The sequence below is a fragment of the Poeciliopsis prolifica genome, unplaced genomic scaffold, assembly GCF_027474105.1.
Source record: "Poeciliopsis prolifica strain line A6 unplaced genomic scaffold, Auburn_PproV2 SCAFFOLD102, whole genome shotgun sequence".
NCBI classification, from domain to species: domain Eukaryota; kingdom Metazoa; phylum Chordata; class Actinopteri; order Cyprinodontiformes; family Poeciliidae; genus Poeciliopsis; species Poeciliopsis prolifica.
In genome coordinates, this window is record NW_026562477.1 from 696,010 (window position 1) to 718,600 (window position 22,591).

The window sequence follows — 22,591 nt, forward strand, 5'->3', positions numbered from 1 at the left end:
GCTGTATTAAAAATCAACTCTTTAAAATGAATTCATTATATTTGTCTGTTTTTCAGTCAGCATCTGTCAAGAAGAAAAACAGCAAAAGGTTTTCAGGATTTTGTTGTTTATGAGACAAAAATGTTGCAAGATGTGGAAACATACAAGATCTGACTGATGTGAAAACAGAGACAAGCATCCTGACTGCCAACTGATCCCTGCTCAGTCCAGAGGGTCTCGGATCGGATGAGAAGCTCCTCACCACGCAAACATCCCTCTGCAGTGACACAGTTTGCTGAAGCTTAAATAAGAGGTCATGTATGCATTTATGCAAAAACATGCCAACAATTATATATATTAATGCAGATTGCAGCCAGTCAGGAGCCCTGGATCCTTAAAGACCAGAACTGTTTTTTTAACTCAAGTCAAGCAGAGAAAATACCACCAGCTGAAGGCGACTGGTGAATTTAATGTGGGGAAAAAATGAGAAAAAATGACTGTGGGCTTTACAAAGTGGGGTCAAAGGTGAAAGAAATCAAACATATAAAGACCCTTATGTCAGTAGTGAAGCTAACAGGATTTAGAGTTATATATAAAATGTTTACATTATATTTTTACCACCAGAACTGTGTATTTATAGAATACTTAAAACATTTATTAATCATAAATTGAGCTTTAATCTATGAGCTCTGCAGGGGACATGGGATTTTTTTATACTTTTGTAATACTTGTAATAATGTTCTGATCCATTGCATGATTGCATACTGTAAGCAGTACTTTAACATGAGGTGATGTGAGGTTTTTCCACGTATGCTAATATCTCCTTGTGAAATATCCGACGTTTTATATCTTTTTCTTTAGGATAGAAAGGTTCCAAAAACCGATGATATAAACAGAAACCATCTGTAAGTAGGAAAGAAATAAAAATATGTTCTAATTTGGACTGGATCCGGTCCAGTCCAGTCCAGTCCACCAGTTCATACATAGTATCGCTGGTAATCAGTCATCTGACAGTTCTGATTATGTCTCTTTGTTCTCGTCTGAATGGTTTAAAGAGCTGCTTTCAGTGCAGATCCATCTTACCATGCAGTAAATAAATCGATTTTCAATCAGTGTTTTGCACCAAAGAGTAAACACATTTTCACTGAGGTGCTGTAAGAGCCATATGAATGAAATAAGTAATTATTGATATGACAGGAGCAGAGCCTTTGACACCTGGTGGTGGGCGTGTCGATGTGGGCGTGGCGTCATCAGGTATGACCTGAAGGTCACTGGCCTGCTGGCTTTGTGTGTGTGAGGAAGCGGTGAGCCGAGAAAGGCCTCGCAAAGTTTGGAGCCTGATAATCAATATGGAATAAATCAATAATTGTGGCAGAACAAAGAAATGGTTTGGAGTTGATTGATACAGATGAGATTCCCGAGTTAACCCAGTGCAGCCCTTCAGTTTGCTGTGTTTTATAATAATAAAACCTGTTTATTATTGTCATTAATAATAAATGTGTATTACTGATCTCCATCTGTTTGTCTTGGTGTCTCCTGCGTTTTGTGCGTTCTGCTCCTTTAATCCAGTCCAGTTCACCAGTTCATACTGGTGAACTGGAGTCCAGTGGGTTCAGCAGATATGAGCCTTTAGGATAATAAAATCTGATATATTTTATTAACCAGATTTCCTCCGTAGCGCCCAGGAGGTCTGACTTAACGGGCCCACAGCTCCTTTTTAAAAACGAAACCTTTGCTCATGTGGAGGCTTTAAAGGCGCAGTCGGTGATTCACAGAATCTGTTTTGACCTATTCACTCAGGGTGAGAGGAAAAAGCTGAAATTTAAAGCCGTCTGATGCCTGATGCAGGCTCTGTGTCCTGCATCAGGCAAAAATAATGGGCCAGTGAGCAAACTGATCAACACAGCTGACACACGTCTCTGAGGAGGGGAAGGCTGTGAAGTCACACGCTGCGACTGCCGTTTCCCCAGGCTCAGATTTCATCCCCTCACAGTGATGACTAAAATAAAAGCTGGTTAAACATTGAACAGCATGATCATCCATCCTGTCTGACAGCAGGTTTTGCGTGTGGTAAGTGAGAACTGAAAGGAACATGCACAGGTCTGGACTGCAGCCAACAGAGCCGGACTCTGATATTCATCCTGAAACCTGCAGGAGTCGCTGCATTGAGAGACTTCTGGGAAACGTTTCCATATCAAGCTGCATTTGTTTGATCCATCTGTCTCACTACTTCTGCCACACTTCATCACAGAGACACAAAGTAAACACCGTCTCCATTAATCACTCTTTTTATCTGCCAAAAACTCTGACTTATGTCTCTGCAGGATTAGTCCAGAGGCATCCATCCAGTTCACGCTGGATCTCCTCCATTCTCCTCTGGGGTTCCAAACTCTTCCTGCATCGTTTGCTGACTCTCCACTTCTCCCTTTGTCCTCTGGTCCAATGCCTCATATTACTCTGCATCATATTTAGGGCTGCCCGCTCCCTCTAGTGATGGACAAAGGCACTGCCTGCGGAGCAGCTGGCAGGCAGCCGGAGAACGTGGATCCACTGAACGGCGGGAGGAGTTAGAATCTCGCTGCAGGCCGGATGCGTCGCCAGCCGGCCGCTGGGAACACTTGTTTGCTGAGCGCTCAGTCTGCAGGAAGATGACTGAGCACCAGCGTTCTGCTCAAGGCAGTGTGGTGGACGGGTGTTCAGCCTGCAGGATCCAGCGGTGGGACGACACAGACGCACAGAAATCACTTGATTAAATTCCTCTCCACTGGAAAAAGCATCTGTGATAAGAAATCATCAGATGGGATGGAATCGAGCAGTTCAGCTTCTGGAAAGTATTTACATGTCTAACTTTTTAAGATGTAGTCACAACCATAAACTTCATTGTAGTTATTGGGGTTTTATTTGAAAAATAACACAAACCAGGACATAATTAATTAGTCAAAAGGAAAATAAAATTCCTATCTGCTGCATTTCCTTCGATAGAAAGCTTGGGATACGACGTTAAGCTTCTGCAGAACGCGCTCTCTGACCCGCCTGCTGGTTCCTCGTCTCTAATGAACCTCTGAAGACAGAATCAGAGCATCTGGATTTATAATGATTTATAAATGACAAGCAGTTTATTCACTGAAAGGTAACTGGATACACATCTTGTGGATTATTTCAAAAGTTGTTTGAAACCTTCCATTATGTTGGCCTATCACATAAAATCTCTATAAAATACTAAATAAATAGTTTTGTTGTTGTGACATAGCAACATGCAGAAGAAGTTAGAAAGGTAGAGTTAAACTGGAGTTAAACTGGAGTTAAACTCAGTTAAACTGAAAAACAAGTTAAACTGCTGGAGCAGGAAAAGCAGCTTTGCTTCTGTGGCTCAAAGTGAAAATCATCCCGGCTGGATCTCTGCAAAGCTACTCAGTGGGATCCTGAGAAAGCCGAGCTTCCCTCAACACCGCTCCCATCATCCATCTCTCCGCCGGATGATGCAGTGCTGACTTTATTCCTGGTTCTGCGTCTGAAAATGTTAATTATGCGACGCAAGCTCCACTTTCCTCATCTGTATCCCCAGAATTAATCCTGGAGTTTCTATGATAAATGCGGAGCAGGAAGCATGTGTGCTGCTTCGTGGAGCCGTCGGTCACTGCTGCAGATCCCAGATTGTGCTGCTCAGATGAAGCTCACTGTGCTGACATGCACCATCATGTGCAGAACAAATGAAAAGTTGAGTCAGAATCAGTGAACTGGATTCATTAAACAAAGCTGTTACGAAGCTCTCTGTCTGCAACAAATCAGGGCTTCGATTTGACTCGTCTCATTTAAATGCCATTATGTCTTTACGCTGACATGCTTAAAATTGGAACAGCCTCTGAAATGAGATCAATCCTCTTCAACATAATTGATGTGGCCAGAGCCTGAGCTGGCCACACAAAGAAAATGGGGCATTATTCATAATTCATTACATTTTACGCAACCGACTTATTTTTACACATTACACAATAACATATTTGATGTTAAACTGAGAGCTGGGGTCAGGCCCCGGAGTACAGGCTGTTAGACATGAACAGACATGATGTGCAGCCCATTTTCTTTTTTTTTTTTAAAGTCGTGTAGGAATTTAATTTCACCAGTTTTGGCATTTTACAGTGTTGTGCCTGTTTCTGCTTTCATACGTTTGTCCTGATGAAAAGGTCATGCTGGAGCTAATGCCGCTGCAACAGTCTGACACGGCTGGGATAATGTGCAATAATTAAAAGGGCTTCAGCATATGGCTGCTATCACAAACATGCTGTGTGACTCAGTGGGGGCCATTTGCACCTCGTTGGAGGGAGGAAGCCAGGAGGAAACGAAGGTGGTTCTTATCGGCCGGGCAATATCACATTTAGAGTTGATCACCAACTGATCAATATGGAAATAATCTGATTATGAACCCTCCTCCCCCCAAAAAAAACAGCAGTAAATTTACGACAAAATGTTTGGAAAAACAAAAGTAAATAAAGTGATTTAATGGCCTAGTCCAAGACCAGACACCAAGTGTCTTCAATCTTCAAATAAGTGCAAAAATGTTGCAATGATGAGATGGCCAAAGCTCCTTTAAAATCAATCAAGTTTATCCATCCATCCTTTTCTTCAACTTCCAGTTATAAAAAATAGAAATTATCTGCAATGACGAAGTCACTGCTGAAAACTGGTTGTTGCTGTAAGGGGGGCAGATTTGCACACATCTAGTTCCTCTGCAGAGATTCAGAAACAATACTGAAAATAAGTTTCAATAAGGCTGGAGAGCTCATCGACATTCCTCTGAGACGTTCTCAGTAATTTAATAATCCTAATTTCATTAAATGTAAACATTGCATGTAAAGACTAAAGTATGTAAAACTTTAGGTAGCTTTGTATGTGCTGTTCTCTCTATTGCAGGCTGGTATTTAGCTCTAATTTGTCCTTCAGGAGGATTAGAGCAGAAGTATAACTGGCTTATAAAGCAAAGATTTTTTGCTTGTCACATTAAAATCTTGTCTTTTTGCTTCTCCTCCCATTTATTACCTAAAATATGACGTTTGCATGTTTGTTTTGCCCCAAAACCTAAAGAAAATTCAGCATCACAAAGAGTGTCTCAGTCACTAAGCGGTTACCTGGCTTATTTTCATTGCAGCCTGCAGGTCTATAACACTCCAGGAATAATACACAGCACAACCGATTACAAAGGCCCACTATCAGTCTCTGGGAGACAGGACTGGGGCAGCACTGTGGCAACCTTCACTGAGGGTATCAGGAAATAAAAAGTCCAATGTTGGCACTGAAACATCCACAGGATATCCAAATATGGAAAGATTAAATGTTAAAGGGCAAAGAAGCAAAAATAAATACTTAAGAACATTATTTCAATACAACTGCCACCACCACGCAGATAAAGCTCCAATTTAAAAAAGAAAAACTGGCCCATGATTATTTTTATGTTTCTGCAGTCACTGTGCTGCCAACGCAGGCAGAACCGGACCTGCTCTAGAAACTAAAGTTTTTATGTAGCAGCTTGTGCTGCTGCTCATTACTCAACATTACAGCTTGTACAACCTTAACTCCAGCTGCTGGGAGTCAAACAGGGAAATTAATGTGGTGACTGAGGTGTGGCCACTTGCTGAGAACTTTGTTGCAGCAGCAGGACAAATTATTTAGCTGTCGAGGTTCTTGGAAAGCAGAAGAAACCTCAGCTCTCGTTGTTGGTTTGTTGTGTGTGATTATATGGGTTTACAGCAGGTTCTGCATGCAGTTTCTGGTCCTGTTTCATGTTCCTGCTGCAAACAAATGACCCACTGGGGCAGTGAGATGAGCTGAAGGATGATTTGTCAGGAAAATAAGCAAAATCTGACAATTCATTTTGTTCGTTGGGTTTTTTTATATTGATAACGCAGCACTTAGCATCTAATGCAGGTCTAAACATGACGTTTTTCCATGTTTCCCATTAACACTCTGCTGGCGGTTCGAGGCCCAGACAGACTGATACCCAAGATCCTTCGAAAATAATCTGACCTGTCCTGAAAAGATCAGAAGCAGGTCGTGTTGTTTCAGAAAAATTGGAATTGGTTCATTTCAGTCTGCAGTGTGAACGCAGCCAAAGTGAGTTAATAGAGTTGATTGGGGGCCGAATTGGATCCTCCATTTAAACTCGGTAGACAAAATATTTACCATCTCATCTAAATGATGACTTTGTGATAAAATTCCCCAAACTCCTTTCCCCTTTACATCACAGATCTTCTCTGAACTCATGAGTGAAACTAATGTCAGGAGCTTTCATTGGGGATTTCATTCTTTCAGTTGTGGTCTTCAGGCTAAGGTTGGGATTTAACTAGGCCAGCAACAGATCAGAGCAGCTCCTTCCTGACCTTCAACTGTCAGCAGGAAGCTCAGATTACCTGAGATGTTCCCCACCACCAAGTTCTGCTTCACCATGAAACCTGAGCTTTAACTAGACCTGGCATCTTAAACAGAGCCAGGCAGAGATAAATCATGCTCTGCTATGGAATTACAGACGTCCCTTAATGGAAATGAAATGATGCATTCTTGAGCTGGCTGTGACATTTCTATTCAATCGTTAGCCTGTCTTGCCCTGTGGAGTTACAGGTTTGTCTTCAGCAGCGTCATAAAAAGGAAAGAAAAAAAAGAAAACATTAATTCCCCTGAAAATAAAACAACTATAAAAGTGCTGAAGGATTAATCATTCATTGATATCTATGACGATTCACCTTGTCTTGTATGAGACAGTCTTATATTTGAGACGTCCTCCCAACCCAAACCAAACAAGCGTAATTACATTTCCAAAGGCGTCTGCATGGCGGCTTGCTATGTAAACCAGTTACTATGGGAGACTAAATGGAAACATGTTTCTCGTCAGAGGGAATTATAAGAAGGTGTAAAAGAAGTTAAAGCCAGCCAATAGCAGGTCTGCTTAGTCAACGACGACTTCCTGGTGAAATCTTATGGATGTTTAGACAACCAGGCCGTTTATCAGGAAACATAAACTCTCATTCAGATTCAGCAAACTCATCAGTGAGAGATGCTTTCAGCATCTGCTCAATAATGGGACGGCATGTTAAAGCAGGTTATTACCATTAAAATCCAAATGGAAGTAAAGAAGCAGACCTGATTGTAAAATTAATGCAGCGTGGATTCATTTCAGCCACTTTCAATCTCTCATAGATAAACCAGTAGATCACTTTAATTAGACAATGTGTTAATTGACTGCAGGTCCTGGGGTGCGACGTGTCAACATTAGTCTCCATCAATGATGGCCTCCTCCAGGAGGGGAGGCTCACGTTTCTCTCTTTTTCCTCCTTTATGTGAGGAAGAGGAAGAGTCAGACAGGGAGACGCGGAGGCACAGCGTTGGTCTACGCTGACATCAGTTCGGCCTCATCACCTGGCCACTCGGCCCTGCTCAGCCACAGGGGACATCAGTTACAAGGTACCGATCTTCACTTTATAAAAAGAAATAAATAGGTGGATAAGGTCAATATGCCCGTGCCTCTGGGATGAGGCCGTTTAAAAGATCAGTATTTCATGAATGTTTGAACTGAGCCGAGCAAAATCTGGATGAAAGACGATCCACTGATGAATGAGTTAACTGTTTCCCATGTGGAGATGCAGGATCACTCCTCTTCCTCCTTCCCTGATCACAGTGTGTAATAAATATAGTATTTTAGTTTTTAGTAGTGTGGGAGGGAAGCATGTCTGAATTGGAGGCTGAGGTCAGAGATGCACCAATTCCAGTTCTCTGGCCGATCAAAAGAAACCCTGATCAGCCCATTCTGATCTTTGCAGACAGATTTTTTTTTTAAATCTGAGGGCCAGTTGCTAAATATAAGAATAAAGCTGCTGAGTTGGTGGCAGTGGAGTGACTATTATTAACTCTTTACCTGCAGACGATGGTCCCAAACCGCCTGCTGCTGGTCAAGAACTGCAGAAATCAATTACATTAACTCTCATTATAAAACCAAATATCAAGTTATACTTTTCTATTAAATCAAATACTTATTTTGTGCAATACAACAAATTATTTAAAAAAACAAAAACCATGTGATCAGATTTCTGATTTCTGGATTTATAGCAGTTTTTCCAGAAACTTTAAAACTCAGACATGCATCTCATGATTATGTTGCTGTGCATTAGTATTTGTGAAGCAGCAGAGCGCTGAGCTGTTAGTATGCTCTATTTAGGTTTAGACATGACTTACATACTTATAGTCACATGAGGGTCGGTTTCATCCAGTTAAATGAAACGCTCTCAATGGAAATTGTCATAGTAGCTCTAATGTGGAAGTTTATGGTTATTCAGCTGTGATCACATGTTGACACATCTTGGAAATGTGAAACTCATGTTTTTTCTGCAATGCAAAAGAAAATGTATAGCTTAACACATTAGTGGAAAAAAGTGTTATGTTCAGGAATCTTAAGCCAATCTGACATTGAAGTGCTACGACTTTGGTGCTGCGCACACGTCTTCTGTCACAAATAATGTCAGCACCCTTGTACTGCGAACCAGGATCAGTGGCCAAGCGTGTGATTACACTCAACACTCTGACGTCGAGGCGAGGCGCCTCCCCAGCAGCCGCTGTGGCAATCATACAGGAAGCATAACGAGGCCATTCGGTTTGGCCAACGCAGCCTTTTAAAGCCGATGCGGGCCGGCTGGGCTTCTACTTTACACTTTGCTCAAAAGCCTTTTAGCAGTTTGATGCGAGCAGAGATCCATGTCATGCTGCAGGTGCAATGCATCCTGATGGGAAGGTCTTCTCAATGGCTGCCTGAGTGTAGTGGCAGTCTGTGGCTAGGAGAGTTTTACTCCAGCCTGGCTCTGCTAAGTGCATCAGGTGACCTTTAGCAGGAGTCACAAAATGCTGAACATGTGCTGACCTACTTACCTTCTGACAGAAGAAAGGAGCTTTATTTCTGTGTGCAGTCATGAAGGTTGGATGCTTTTGAAAGCGATGTGTGTAGTGTTGTTTTATTTTAGAACTTATGTAATTAGCTAATGCTCCTCATCCCACACGAAACCTTTTTACTTTTCATTCTGCACGGCTAAAATCACAGCCTGAACTGAGGCCAAAGTGAGTAATTCATGACATCCTTCACAGGTTATTCTGACTGTACAGCAGGGGGATGTGAGCTTTTACAGCTGTGCAGGATGGGATCAGGAAGTGAAGGAGCAGCATCAGCCTGACCACAGAGAGATCCAGAGTCACAATTCAAATCAATTTACTACAGAGCTGCAAAGTAAGAGGAGGTATAAATAAAGAGCAATCAACAGGAATAAAAAGAAAATATATACAGTGAATTGATTAATTTACGCCACTCAGAATATATATATATATATATATATATATATATATATATATATATATATATATATATATATATATATATATATGGGATCGCTATTTGTGGTGAATACAGAAAACTGTATTTCAACCTTGAGGAGAAACTGTCAAGAGCATTTTAACATCCATCCAGAAGGAGAAAAACAGAAACAAGTCAGTAGAGAAACTTTTACATCGGCAGTAACTTTTGGTCAAAAGTTGCTGGTTGCTGGTTTCTAGTGTTTCACCCACATCTCCTGTAAGCAATGCCTGCCACAGGACAGCAGCACTGCTTTCAAAACGACAAAGAGATGCTGCTGAGCACCAGTATGAGCTTGTTGGCGTTCCTACTGCGAGAAGTCCTGAAAACACGAAGGAATCGGAGCCCTGGGATGTAGAAGGATAAATCAGTGGAGTTTCACTGTGATATTCTTCTTTCCTTTAGAACAACGATGTCCAAAGTCAGTCCTCAAGGCTTGTGACCTGCAACTTTTAGTTGTTATCCTGATTCAGTTCACCCAAGTCAAATTTAAGGCTCATTTGATGGTCCAGGAATAAATTCAGTTGCATTTGAGCAGAAACATTTTATGTTCTGAGTCTCAGAAGTTGAAGCCACAGCAGCAGACGAATAACGGAAAAACCAGCATGAAGTTTCAACATGACTGAATGGTAAAGGAGAAGTGGTCTGATGTGAAGGAAGCAGGACGTGGTAAAGGCCTCCAGCATGCTGCTTGTTTTACCTTCCTCACAGGAAAATCTCTGAAATGAACATTGGATGCAAATGAAAGCCAGTCCAGATTTCATGAATGTTCAACAAAAACATCTAGAGCAGACTGATTTTTTTCTATTTATTTCTATAAAAGCAGATTGTTCATGGACACCAGCTCTGGAAGAATCCAATAACCTGCAGAGAAAAGAGTCTTTAGCGTTTCACCAGCCTGGCTGTCTCTGCCGTGTGACATTTGTGACTTTAACTGTTGCACATGAGAGTCTGCATGGGTCCCTTTGCTGCTCAAAAAGGGGATTTGGGAATTTCAAACACACAGTCAGAGGTATTGATGACCTGCCAGATATGGATGACCTGCCTCGCCGTGATTCTACCGTTTAAAAAAAACCTCTTCAGTCTTTTACCTATCTGTTGCACGTCATGCTGATTTTTTTGAAGCACACTGACAACGCTGAGAGCGGCACGTGCCGCAGCGCGTCAAGAGAATTCAAAGTAGTAAGGGAAGCTGTGGCAGCCAAAAGTGATGAAAGGGACAGATTTGTTTTGAATATGCTGTCGAGAGGCGATCTCAAGGTTCCCAGAGAAGAGATGAATGTTTCAGGATAACACTGCTATCCATTTTTGTCTTCAAGCTGTCACTCACAATGCCATTATGTTCATGACTGCCGGGGCTGAGAGGCTCCACCGCCTCAAAAACACTTCAGGAGAGAACCTGGCACATCGCCGCGGGGACCCTTCATCTGAATTATGTTAATCAGCATTGCAAATGACAGCCAAACTCAACATGGATACCCTTATATGATCCGAGGTAAGGCCTCCAACTCAACCTGCAGCAGCCTGGGGGAGACGCGAGGACGGACAGGACTGACAGCAAGCAGAGTGAAGCAACCGCTGGGGTGAAGACAGCCAGTTGGACAAGCACTGAGAGATAGTGAGAGTGGATTAGCCCAGTGTGCACGCCTCAGAGGACGCACCACAAGCCCCCTGGGAGCCCACTCCAGCACACAGGTAGCAGCGCTGCAAGACATGGCCGACCGGCCCGCATGAAACACGGCTAAGGGGAAATCTCTCGACCAGAGAGGTTGTGAATTTATGTTCCATGTTGTGGTCAGTCAACCAAAAAGAGCTGCAAGTCGGCCAGTTCACATTCAGCTGCATTTATATTTTTGGCATTTGGGCCTGGGGCAGTGGAATGGTCGAGCATGGTGCGGGGGATTGGCATGTTGACTAAAGGTCAGTGGAATGGGGCCTGTGCCCTCCAGAGCATGCCTCTATGAGTTTGTGTCAGTTTTTAGCATTTTGTCAGCACTTTAAAACATGCATATGACTGTTGCAGTGATTCATCAGAGAGTTTTAGCGTTTGCCATTGGGCCTGCTGAAATTTTAACCACATAAACCTCCTCAGTGTTCAGAATTCAACATTTGGACCCAAAAGAGAAAATTAAACTTGCAGCTGCATCTTGATGAATAACCATCAAACTGAAACAAATACGCAGCTGAAACCAGAGACTCACTGCAGATCACACAAAACGTTTCCTTCTCACCAACACTGAAGCCCTAATTTAGTTTAATTAGGATTACCCAAATTATGATTTACTTGCTAAATGCCAGAATAAAGAAACTGTAAACACCTTTTGAATTTAGAAATTTATGCACAGTTTTTTAATATTTTGCAGAATTGCCTCTTAAGCTGGATGAATGATTGGCTTCCTGTCAAAAGTTACTCACTACACTATTGAAATTTTGGCCCATTACTCCTACACCTTTCCAACATGACCTTCACTGAGACTGAGATCAGAGCTACTCAACAACATGGACTTTGTAACCACCTGGTAACTATTTGGTGGAGCAGGATCTCTGGTTAGGAGCCACATCCGCCAGAGAGGAGCTGAGAGATGCGATATTTCACATTATGTCCTTTCCTCACCGTGTGTGCAGTGCACCCCCACAACATGATACTCCCACTTCACAGTTGGCACATGGTTCCCAGGCTTCTTCACTTTTTTCATTCAAATGCAATGATGGCCAAACATTTCAGTTTTAGATAATAGGACATCTCCAAACATTTCGATCTTTGTCTCTGAGTGCATCTGAAAAAACTGCATTTGGGCCTTTTCTGTTGCTCTTGCAGTAATGACTTCTTGAATTGAATAACTGAAATAAATCTACTTTTCAATTCCATACCAATATATTGAGTTGCACTTGTGGATGATAAGTTTGATCGCCTGTTATTGTTTTTGTGTTGCAATAGAACAAAGAGGAAACTGCAGGCCAGCAGCGATTTTTGAGAAAGTGGTAAAAGCCCAACGTGGCCCACTCTGTGGCTTCCTAAAAATGTGTTTTAATGGTAGAAATGCTCTGGTCCTGCTACAGGCTGGTCATGCCCAGAAGAACTACTGAATAATCATGCGCACCACGTCTTTACTATCTGTCATCTTACAAGCATTCAGGAATTTTACATCTTAATGTTTTATGGTTCAAACAATAATAAAGATCCAGGAATAACAATTAAGCAATTGCACAACAGTTGCAATTAGTTTGATGTCTGGGCTTTGACTGGGCCACTGCAGGTCCTTGATTTTCAGAACCATAACTGGACATTGCTTCTTTAAGGTAATTGCTAATGTCTTTCCATCTTAATATGGTCTCATAAATTCCACAGCAGCAAACCGCTGATGGTGTTCAGTGCAGGTTCAGGTTTTTGTGACGTCTACTTGTTTATTGGATTAACCTCGTTTTAAGACACAGAAAAAGAAGATTCTTTCAGTCTGTCCTGATAAGTACTTCCTTAGAAATGAAAAAGAATGTCACATTTCACAATGACCGTACAGCATGAAGTGAATGACAAGGGCGTGTTGTGCAACAGCTGCTTCCATCTGGAGCAAACGGCACCTGCGGAGGTTTGGTCTGACCAAACAGCCTGTGGTGTTTCCTCTCCTTCAGATCAAACTGACAGAGCTCCGACAGCAAAGGTTAAACCCACCAAACAAAGATGGTCGCCATCCATCCATCCAGTCCTGCCCCTCCGCTGGGAATTTATGTTTACTATAGCGCAACACAAAAGTACGAATAGCTCATCAACCGTTTCACATTTTGTCACAATCACAGACTTCAGTCTGTTTCTCAACCCAATAGTGCAAGATTATAAGATAAAAGCAAAACAAAGCTGAATTTTTAACATTTCTTTGCACATCAATCTGAAAAATGAGGTAAATATTCAGACCTTCACTTTCACAATTTTTAATAATTATTAAATAATCTGTGAGTAATTTATTCTTAATATGAGTCCAGATGTTCTGTGATGGTTCTAAAACCTACGGAGACGTGACTGTCTGTCCAAACCGGCCATCTGGGCAGCAAGAGCCGATTCAGAGAAGCAGCCAAGATGGAGATGGTAAGGTTTGGGAAGCTGCAGAGATTCACTGCTTAACTGGGAGGCTCTGCTGGCACCGCCACCAAGAACTGTGCAAACCATGGAAAAGAGGCAGCAAGTCTGCCCAAACACAAGGCATGTAGGGAAATCAAATGTGTTTGACTTGATCTGGTCAGATGAAACCAAAGTTAAAAGTTTATCGTTACCTGAACATACCAGCCCCACTGTGATTCCAGGTGGTAGTAATTAGTAGATTAATGGAGTTAGAAACAGGAAAACCTGTTCAGATGCTGCAAAAGGTCATTCAACAGGTTTCTACTCCCATCATCTCTCTAGTATCTTTACTTTGACACTTAATGCAGTTTAGATTTATTTAATACACAGTTAGGTCTTTGGTACATGTAGCTAACCAGCTAATCACCTTCCAAGAGGACATCGACCCAAAACATGAGAGCTTCCACAGAATGCTGTGGTTGAAGGATATATGCTAGAATGGCCTAATCAAAGTCCAAATCAAAATCCAACTGAGAGTTCCATAGGATAACAGAGGTTCTCTGTCCAGCCAATTTGACATTGAGCCAAAGAGGAATTTCAGTCTGGAGATGTAGCTACAAAATCAGTTTTCTGATTTTTATTTGATATAGAAAAAAAATATAACTTTCCTAATTATGCTGTTTGCATCTTAAAGTCTCCCGACTCCCATTTACCTTGACCTTTATATTGTAATGTCACAAATGTCAACAAGTTTATTAGTACTTTTGCAGGGCATTGAAAGCTCTTTAACTTCCACAGTTAAAGAGCTTTCAGCTGAAGTCCAGCAGCTGCAGGATGATCTGCTTCTGTCCTCATTTATCCTGATTTTCACCGTGAAAAAAGAAACTTGAAATCAGAAAAACGAAGCTCTCTAAGATAAACACCGAGCATTCAGACCTTACAGGCAACGGCCCTTCACAAAGTTACACACACACACACACACACACACACACACACACACACACACACACACACACACACACACACACACACACACACACAACACACACACACACACACACACACCCTCAGTCTTCACTGCGGGCTAAAAAAAAGTTCACTGACCATGCCATAATCAGCCCAACAAGACTGAATGTGCCACATTTTGCTCTTATTTTAATGGAATAAAAAGAGCAGTCATAACAACAACTAAAGCTGAAAGCAGAACTCCTGGTTCCTGCTGAGCAGACACAGCCGCGTAAAAATGATTCGGGTTTATTCCTGCTCATTATCCTCCTCCTGGAATAGAACCATTGGAGTAAGAGCTGCAGCGCATTCAGCCGATTTCTGAGCAGGGCTGGCTCTGAATGAGGTCTGAATACTGAGACCAGTGAAGAGGCGCTGGGAGAAACATAAAGGCGCATAATGCTGCACATCTCTTTGACCTCAACACTCATTTTGCTGCACTCAAAGACCCAGAGTTTCCAATATGCGAGTCTGAAAATGAGTTGTTTTCTTTCGTGATTCTGGCAAAGATGAAGCAGATGCATCATCCCAGATTACACGAAGTTGATGGAATGATGCTCAAATCTCGGTGTAACATTGCAGATAGGAGCTGGACTTAATCTCCAAACACCTCCCTTTGGAACATGTTAGGTAATGCAACAGAGGTTGGCTTCTTTGTTTTCTGAAGGATAACAGATTTCTACAACCAAACGAGGGTTTGGCAGATTTATCCGTTTCATAAAACCCTGAAAACAAAAACAATAACAACGATGATAATAATAAAGGATTTGGATTTAAGGATAATAAATTCAGTGTAAGGAATTTCGGGGTTTTCTCTGAAACGTCTTTAATAATTCAGGTCTCCCTCACTCCCCAGTCACTTCATTTGGATTGAAAAGATGGCATCGCTGGGGAGGAATGAATCATGTATTCGCTTATCTCAGATCTGCTCTGAATATTTCCGCACTCAAAATAAAATATTTAACCTAATCGCGCCTTTAAGGCCACCCGCAGACAGACAGCGAGCGAAAAAAGCAGTCGAGTCGATTGTTGAAGAAAGAGATTGAGAAGTTGAAGAAGTGGCAGAGAGGTTTGGTGCGCGCAAATCGCGATGCTGCTCAGGTCTGGCAGCGTGCGTCAGTGCGCATCTGTAGCTGGAGGTGCACCTGTTAACAGCGGCGCAAAGTGTGCGCTGCGAGGACTTTATCCGCACAGATCAACCAGGGGCAGATAAGAAGGGAACTGGACTCACGCTGCTGTTTTGTCCGGTCCAGTAGACCACGGCGTGGTTGTGCGCAGAGTCCCCAGTGAGAGCGAAGGTGCTGCTGTTGAGCCTGGGCTCATCCTGCCGGGTATTCTCGCTCCCATCCTGCCTGTTCCACCCGAATTCCGACCGGCCAGCTTTGTGGCTATCCAGCTGCGCGGTCCGGCCGGTCCAGTCGCTGAACTCGCTAAAGTCTGGAGCGCTCCTCTTGGCTCTCCAGTGCGCAGCATCCTCCGCCACCCCAGACTCAGGACTGCCTGGTTTAACTTCATCCAAACTAAAATTAGGGCCAGAAGTCGCAAGCATCCCAGATTCCCGTCCAGTAGCCCGGGGTTCCCTGACCTCCAGCGCCTCCTCCGCGGGGTCGGAGCGCACCCCCGGCGCCAGCTGCAGCTCCTCCCGGTGAAGTTGAACAGGCGACGGGCAAGATCCGCAACTTATCTCCGCCCTGGCGTGTTGGAGGGCATGAGCGGCGATCAGCAGCCAGAGACCCAGAAAGACGCGCCAGCCTGGGCGGGTGCCAGCCCAAGTCTCCATCGCTGACAGAGATCCGGGTGAAGGACGACTGGAGACCTGATTATCCGACACCTCAACTCCTCTCACTCAGGTCGCTCTGCAGAAAGTGACGCCTCGGCTGTCCGCCTGGATGTTTTTCCAAGGAGGGGGGGAAGCAGCGGAGGGAAGGGCTGAGGGGGAGTAAAGTGCTCCTCAGCGAAACTGTTCACGTCTGAGGAGCTTTTGGTCGGAAAAGCCACCACACAGGAGGGAGGAGCTGATTCTGAGCCAGCTGCCGAGTGAGCGCCCGGAAGAGACGCTCAGTGTTCTAGTGTGTGTGTGTGTGTGTGTGTGTGTGTGTGTGTGAGGGGGGGGGGGGGGTGTATGAGAGAAAAAGAGAGGAACGCTGTCCATGGTGCTGAAGCTTCTTTGAAGTGTTCAAATCTGAGCAGCACAGAATAGTCACTGTGCTGCAGCCTGCATTCTCCACACAGCCTCTCCATCTCTCTTTTATTTGTTTGTGCTGCTAATTCACTGAACACATTTAAAGATTCAGTTTGTAACATATGGCTGGAAAATGTTCCAGTTGCATTGGTGCGTAAATAAAACCGTGCGGTTTGGATGGGAGCAGTGCGGTGGCGCAGCAGTTTGCAGAAACTAAAACACTGTGGATTCAGGAGAAAGTCGTTCAGTGATTAAGGTGGAATCAGCAGCGCCATCTGGGATCAGAGTAAAAACAACAAAAGTCCTAAAGTATTCATACCCAGACTCTGTTAGATGTGACACATTTCATTAGTTATAAGACTTAATAATAATAATTGATCTAATCACTTCTACCTCCCCTGTCTGGCTTTGAATTAATCATAATCTTTTTTTATTTATTCATTTATTTTTTGTTGCTCTAAGTGTTATTTATTCTCATTTGCTGATTAATTTACTCATATGAAATAAATTCATGCTGGTCAGAATCATCACTTCATGACTCATCTTTCTGTATTTTCCTCAGTATTATTTAAAACCACAGTGTTTTTTCTCCTATGTTGTAAATTTTGTCTTTCTGTTCATTTATTTCTCCGTTTTCAAACATTCATCTTACTTTCAATCTGAATGTTTTCATTTACCTATAAATCCTTCTGGCACACTTCAATTCCCCTCACTTGGTCTAAAATAGAACAAAAGTAAATAAATGAAATGTTAAGCTTGTTAATAAATTAAAATGTTTGAATGTACAACATAAATAAGGCCTGAATGGAAACACTTCACAGCTCTGCTGATGTAACTGGATTTGAAACTCCTACCAAAAGACAGAAGAACGTGTTTGTTGTGAATTGGTACATAATCTGAATTGAGTTGTTCATTTTGGTGTATTTATATTCCAAAATAGCTGCTTCAGTGCTTTCTGCAAGTTCAGGAGGCTGGACTAAGAGTTTAAATGTTTTCTAGACTCCAAAAGTGCAGAAAGAAACCGGCTTTATATTTTAGAATTAACAGACAGTCAAAAACCAAATGCTCATGGACAAATAAACACTGAAATAGTTTTGGCAAAACATTTTAAAACCACTAGGAGGTTTAAGACTGTCTGGAAATGATTGTTTCTTTTACTTATTGTTCTCTATAGGGAACTCTATAGTCTATTAATCACATTTTATGTGTTTAATAAAACACATAAAAAAAGACAGCAAAACAGAAAAAGGATTCAACGGCAGCAAATGTAGACCAGAAAATAACAACTGGGCAAAGAGTAAATTGACTGAAGTATAGTTCAAGTGTAATCTGTAAAATCCAGGCAGCATCTGGAGACACTCCTGACTCCAGATGCTCAAACTGAAACCTCAATACTTCCAAACAGCCTGACTGAACGTTCCTGAAGTTCTGCTGTGATTCTGTTCTTCCATGTTTCTGCACAACCTCTTCACATCCTGCAATCAGCGTTCAAGTCAGGTTGAGGTGTCCCCTGATTTCTTTTCTAGACCTTCTGTTGTTCTGGGGTCACAGAAAACATATTTGATATATAATAGACTTTATTATTGACTCATAAAGCCCAAAAGCTAAACTACCAAAGCTTCTGTTTTTGGAGCCGGTTGGGTTTGACGTCCCTCCACAGCCAGCTAGTGTCTACTCACCTTTTCTCTTAAGTGCATAACCAGCTGCAAAAACAAAGAGAACTTATTGTTCTAGACTGATGCTCACAAAATGCCACCATATTTTCTTTGAGTGTAATTTGGAGCTCAGCTGGGAAATTTTTCGGACTAATTTCTGACTTTATCTGCTGTTTATAGGTGAGCCATGAATGCACTCAAACAAAGAAACCCCTGGGGCCTTAAAAACCTTAATTTCCCCACAGGCTGCAATTATTAAAGAGATAAATGTGGACAGGACACTTTGCACTGCAAACAAGGTCGTCTTTTGTTCATTGTTTATTTATTTAGTCTCCAAGTTTTGTAGTAATGAAGCCAGGGGGTTTCTGTTAGATGGCATCATCCTGTCTGTGTGTGTATGTGTGTGTTTGGAGGTGGTGATTGTGGTGAGGGCGTGCAGGACGGCAGGAAACAAGCTGGTTAAAGACTGTTGGCTCAAATAGCTGGAAAACTCTTTCTATCCCAGTGACGTCATCCTTCAGTCTGAAAGCCGTCTGGGAGCAGATCTTGATTTTGTTTTCTCAGATCATGTCACATAATAAGAATACAATAATTATTGTGGGGATGTTTTAAGATACAGTTTAGCTACAGTTTACAGTCATTCTTGCTTTGTGGCAGTGCAGAGAAATCTGATTAAACTCCACATTTTACTGCAGCAGCTCCTGTGTGTTGATGTATAATTTTAAACATACTGCCGTCTGCTCTGCGCTTCTCACATTAAAATCACTGGGGATTTGCTGGGATTCAGACTGAGCCTCTGGGGTTTACCCTGATGTTCAATTTGTGGCCAGTCAAGTTGATAGACAAGGATGCAACATGCCAGGCCGCTAATGAATAAGCAAGCTGCACTTAGCCACTCAAACAAACCCACTCCCACAGAGGAGGAGAAAAAAGACTCACTCATTTTCTTTCATGCACACACATTCCCTTTCTGTCCAGGTCCTTGATGTGCAGCTACACAGTCTATCCCTGCTCTCCCCCTCTCTGTCACTCTCTCACGCCTCTGCCTCACTTCTCTCCTTGGAGTGCTGTAACTCCCTGCCAATTCCTCCCAATCAATCAGAACGTGCACTCTCTCTCCTCCAGGAACCCAAACCCTGAACCCTTCTGCACAGACCGACCCAGACTTCCAGTTCTTTCTGATTGGAGCCAAAAAGCAAGCTTGCATTACAGATTTTAAGTCAGTGTATTAGCTGACCTGGCCATTTTAATTTGAATTTTTAAGGTTGATCATTTCCACTGCCAATGAACATTTTTCATGTTCGGACAGAGTTTTGCAAAACATCCAAGCCAAACTGGGCCAGTTTCCGGGTTGAAGCTCACTGGGTCACCCAGCCTGGGTGCCTGGGTGAGGGAACCCAGCCTGGTGAGGGAACCCAGCCTGGGTGAGCTCCTTTGTCTAGAGCCCATAACCAGAGAGGAAAGGCCATATTAGGGTTTCTGCCCAACATGAGCTTTCAAATTGTGTGAGGGGTCAAAGGTCGCAACGTCCATGTGAGTTGGGGAAGGCAGGAACTTTGATGCTCTCATTCTCAGCACAGAAAGTGACTTTTGAAGTGGAATATCATTAATGGGAGTTGTACTTAATTTAAGTCATTTCAAAAATTTATTTCTGTTTTCTATTTGCTTTTCACATTTCTAATGTCTGAAAAATAATATTTTCCTTTCAATGCCATATAATCCATATAGTCCACTTATTACATATCCAAAAATACTGTGCATATAGTTACCACCAAGTGAATTCAGATCATAATTTACATTTACTGGCTTTACTGACGCCGTACTGGATGATATAAAGATTATTTATGAAGCTGGATTCCCAGACCTCAGAATTTGAGTCTCTAGAGTCCAAGTCGTGCCTGAAGTGTCTGATTTTATGGTTGAGCTTCAGTCGTGATACTGAGGCATCCATCTCAGCTGGTTAATTTATTTTCTGGAGGAATTTGGGCCAAAATGAGACACAATCTCAATATGTTCAGTTCAACTTTAAGCCTTTTGAAATGATAATAAATAAAAACTTGTGAGACAAGGTCTCTCTTTATGCTCTGTTAGGGAATAAAAGGAAAACTGCCAGTGATTTTGCCCAAAAGCAATTTGTTTTTTGCGTCTGTAACAGAACGGCCATTTTAAATAACTGAGTAAAATATTATGCTGCTGCAGTAAAAGTTGTTTTTGTTTACTGGTGGGGCTGATAAGCTTGGCCGCCCAGCAAAGAGAACGGAGCTGCTGTCCAACACAAAACATGTCCGGTTCTGGAACAGAGGACGGCCAAATGAATCCTTCAAACATTATTAATCTTTAAAGTTCTAACAGTCTCCTGAAACTCTGACTTCTGGCCAGAACAAAATGAAGAGAATTCTCTGAATGTCTGTCAGTCGGTGAGTTTGATGATCCAAAAGGTCTCATCTAAAACAACAGCAGCCAAAGAAGCAGAGACAAGAAAAAGCTCCCAGTTCACATCATCCCTGAGCAGAGACTGAATTATTACACAGACATGTAATGAGATTTTAATGAAAGTGAATGAAACTTCTCATCTCTTGTGATGCTGCCATTCATCAATTACCATGGCTTACTAATGGAGTGGAAATTATTAATCCCATTTAACAATAAATCAAACGGACTTTTTTCAAATCAATCTGCCTTCAAGTAAGACATATTCTGTGTCTAGAGGTGGCACAAAAAGGGAACATTTTATCAGAGAGATATGTCTTTATGAGCAAACAGGCCCGGTGCTTTGAGAGCACCTTTAACCATGAGGAAGTGGCTTTCAGTAAAACACTTAATGTCTCTTTAAGGCTGAACTGATCTGTGGTGAAACGTCTCTGTCCGTCTTCCAGCTATTGCTGCAGAACGAGAGCAGCTATGGGCTCCGGCTCAAAGGAAGCAGAAAATGGAAACAACAACGAAGCCTCACGACATGGTGCAGTTTTACCCAGCCGTGTTATTTGCAACCATTTTCTAATTACTTCCTGTACTCAGAGTGCATATTTCATCGAAGAAATCAGCCTGAGTCATGATTTAAAAAATAAAATACAGACAAGACATTTCAGAAGAAATACAAATATTTTGACAAGTAATATGAAATATGTAAATAATGAAAAAATGTTAGTAAGTGTTAGAATATAAACAGAGGTAAAATATTAATGTATATAAGTACAAGGAAAAAGAAAAAACAATTAAAAAGAATACAAGAAAAAACAGATTCAATCAATGATAAAGAAAAACAAACAAATTAAAGATGTTTCAAAACACATTTTTAATAAACTATGTACATTTTGCTGTTTACCTACAAATTAGTTTGTTATGCCACTTGTGTATTTCTTCACTGTGTAGCTTTAGTTCATCTCAGAGTAAATAATACATTTCCAGAAATAAATGCAGCACATAATATTATTCACAACAGAAATGAACTAAAACCTTCTGTTACAGTTGAAGGGCTTCATTTCACTTCCTTCTGGTTGAAATTTTAAAAAGCTGGTTTGATCGCTTTCCTAAAGAACAACATATAAATAAATAAAAACTAATGCCCTTATAAAATTCTTGAATACTATCGTTTTCAATGTTCTTCATATATTTCACTTGTTTTCTGAATGCTCAACTACAAAATATAAACTATGAATTGATATTTTAATTATTTTGCTGGGAAGGTGAAAAGGCATATATTATAGATTCAAAGTTGGGATTAATAAAAAGGAAAAGATTGAAAAACTCACAGAAACCAGGAGGTGAACCAGAGAGGAGGAACTGCAGGAAAAACAGAAACCATGAATGTTCAGGAGGCGAGAGAAGAAGCTGAAATACTGAGGCGTTTGATCGCTGGAGTTAGCAGAGATTGGTCTAATTAACAGAATGAAGCACAGCTGAGAGGCTGAGGGAACAAAAGGAGCAAACAGAACAATGAAACCAGGACGATGGGCAGGCAGAAACAAACAGTCCAATTCAGAAAACAAGCTGCAGAGGCGGAAATCACAAATAAACCGAAATATACCAAGAACCTAACTCAAGTCTAGAAACACAACTAAGTACAGAATGCTCAGTGAGAAAACTAAATAATAAGTTTAAATACATAATAAAAGTCTAATTAAACTGAACATTTTAAAGTAGACATATGCTTTTAAATCCTGAATTGTCCCATTTCAATTGTTAAGTTCTGGTTCAATTGTGGGACTGAAGATTCAATCTGAAATCTCATTATTTTAGCTCCACAGGCTCATTTTGTACCCTCTTTACCCTCTTTACCCTCTTTTACCCTCTTTACCCTCTTTTACCCTCTTTACCCTCTTTTACCCTCTTTA

General features: G+C 41.8%; 1 protein-coding gene across 2 annotated transcripts in view; it reads right to left on the reverse strand.

Moving 5' to 3' along the window:
* The window catches only part of sorcs3a (sortilin related VPS10 domain containing receptor 3a), a 189,612-nt gene extending 173,168 nt beyond the window's left edge, over positions 1-16,444 (reverse strand). For both annotated transcript variants that reach the window (XM_055023515.1, XM_055023514.1), the window contains exon 1: positions 15,652-16,444. In XM_055023515.1, the coding sequence (XP_054879490.1) occupies positions 15,652-16,200 (549 nt within the window). In that variant the 5' untranslated portion in view covers positions 16,201-16,444. The remainder of the gene's footprint in view (positions 1-15,651) is intronic.
* Between the last annotated feature and the right edge of the window lie 6,147 nt (positions 16,445-22,591).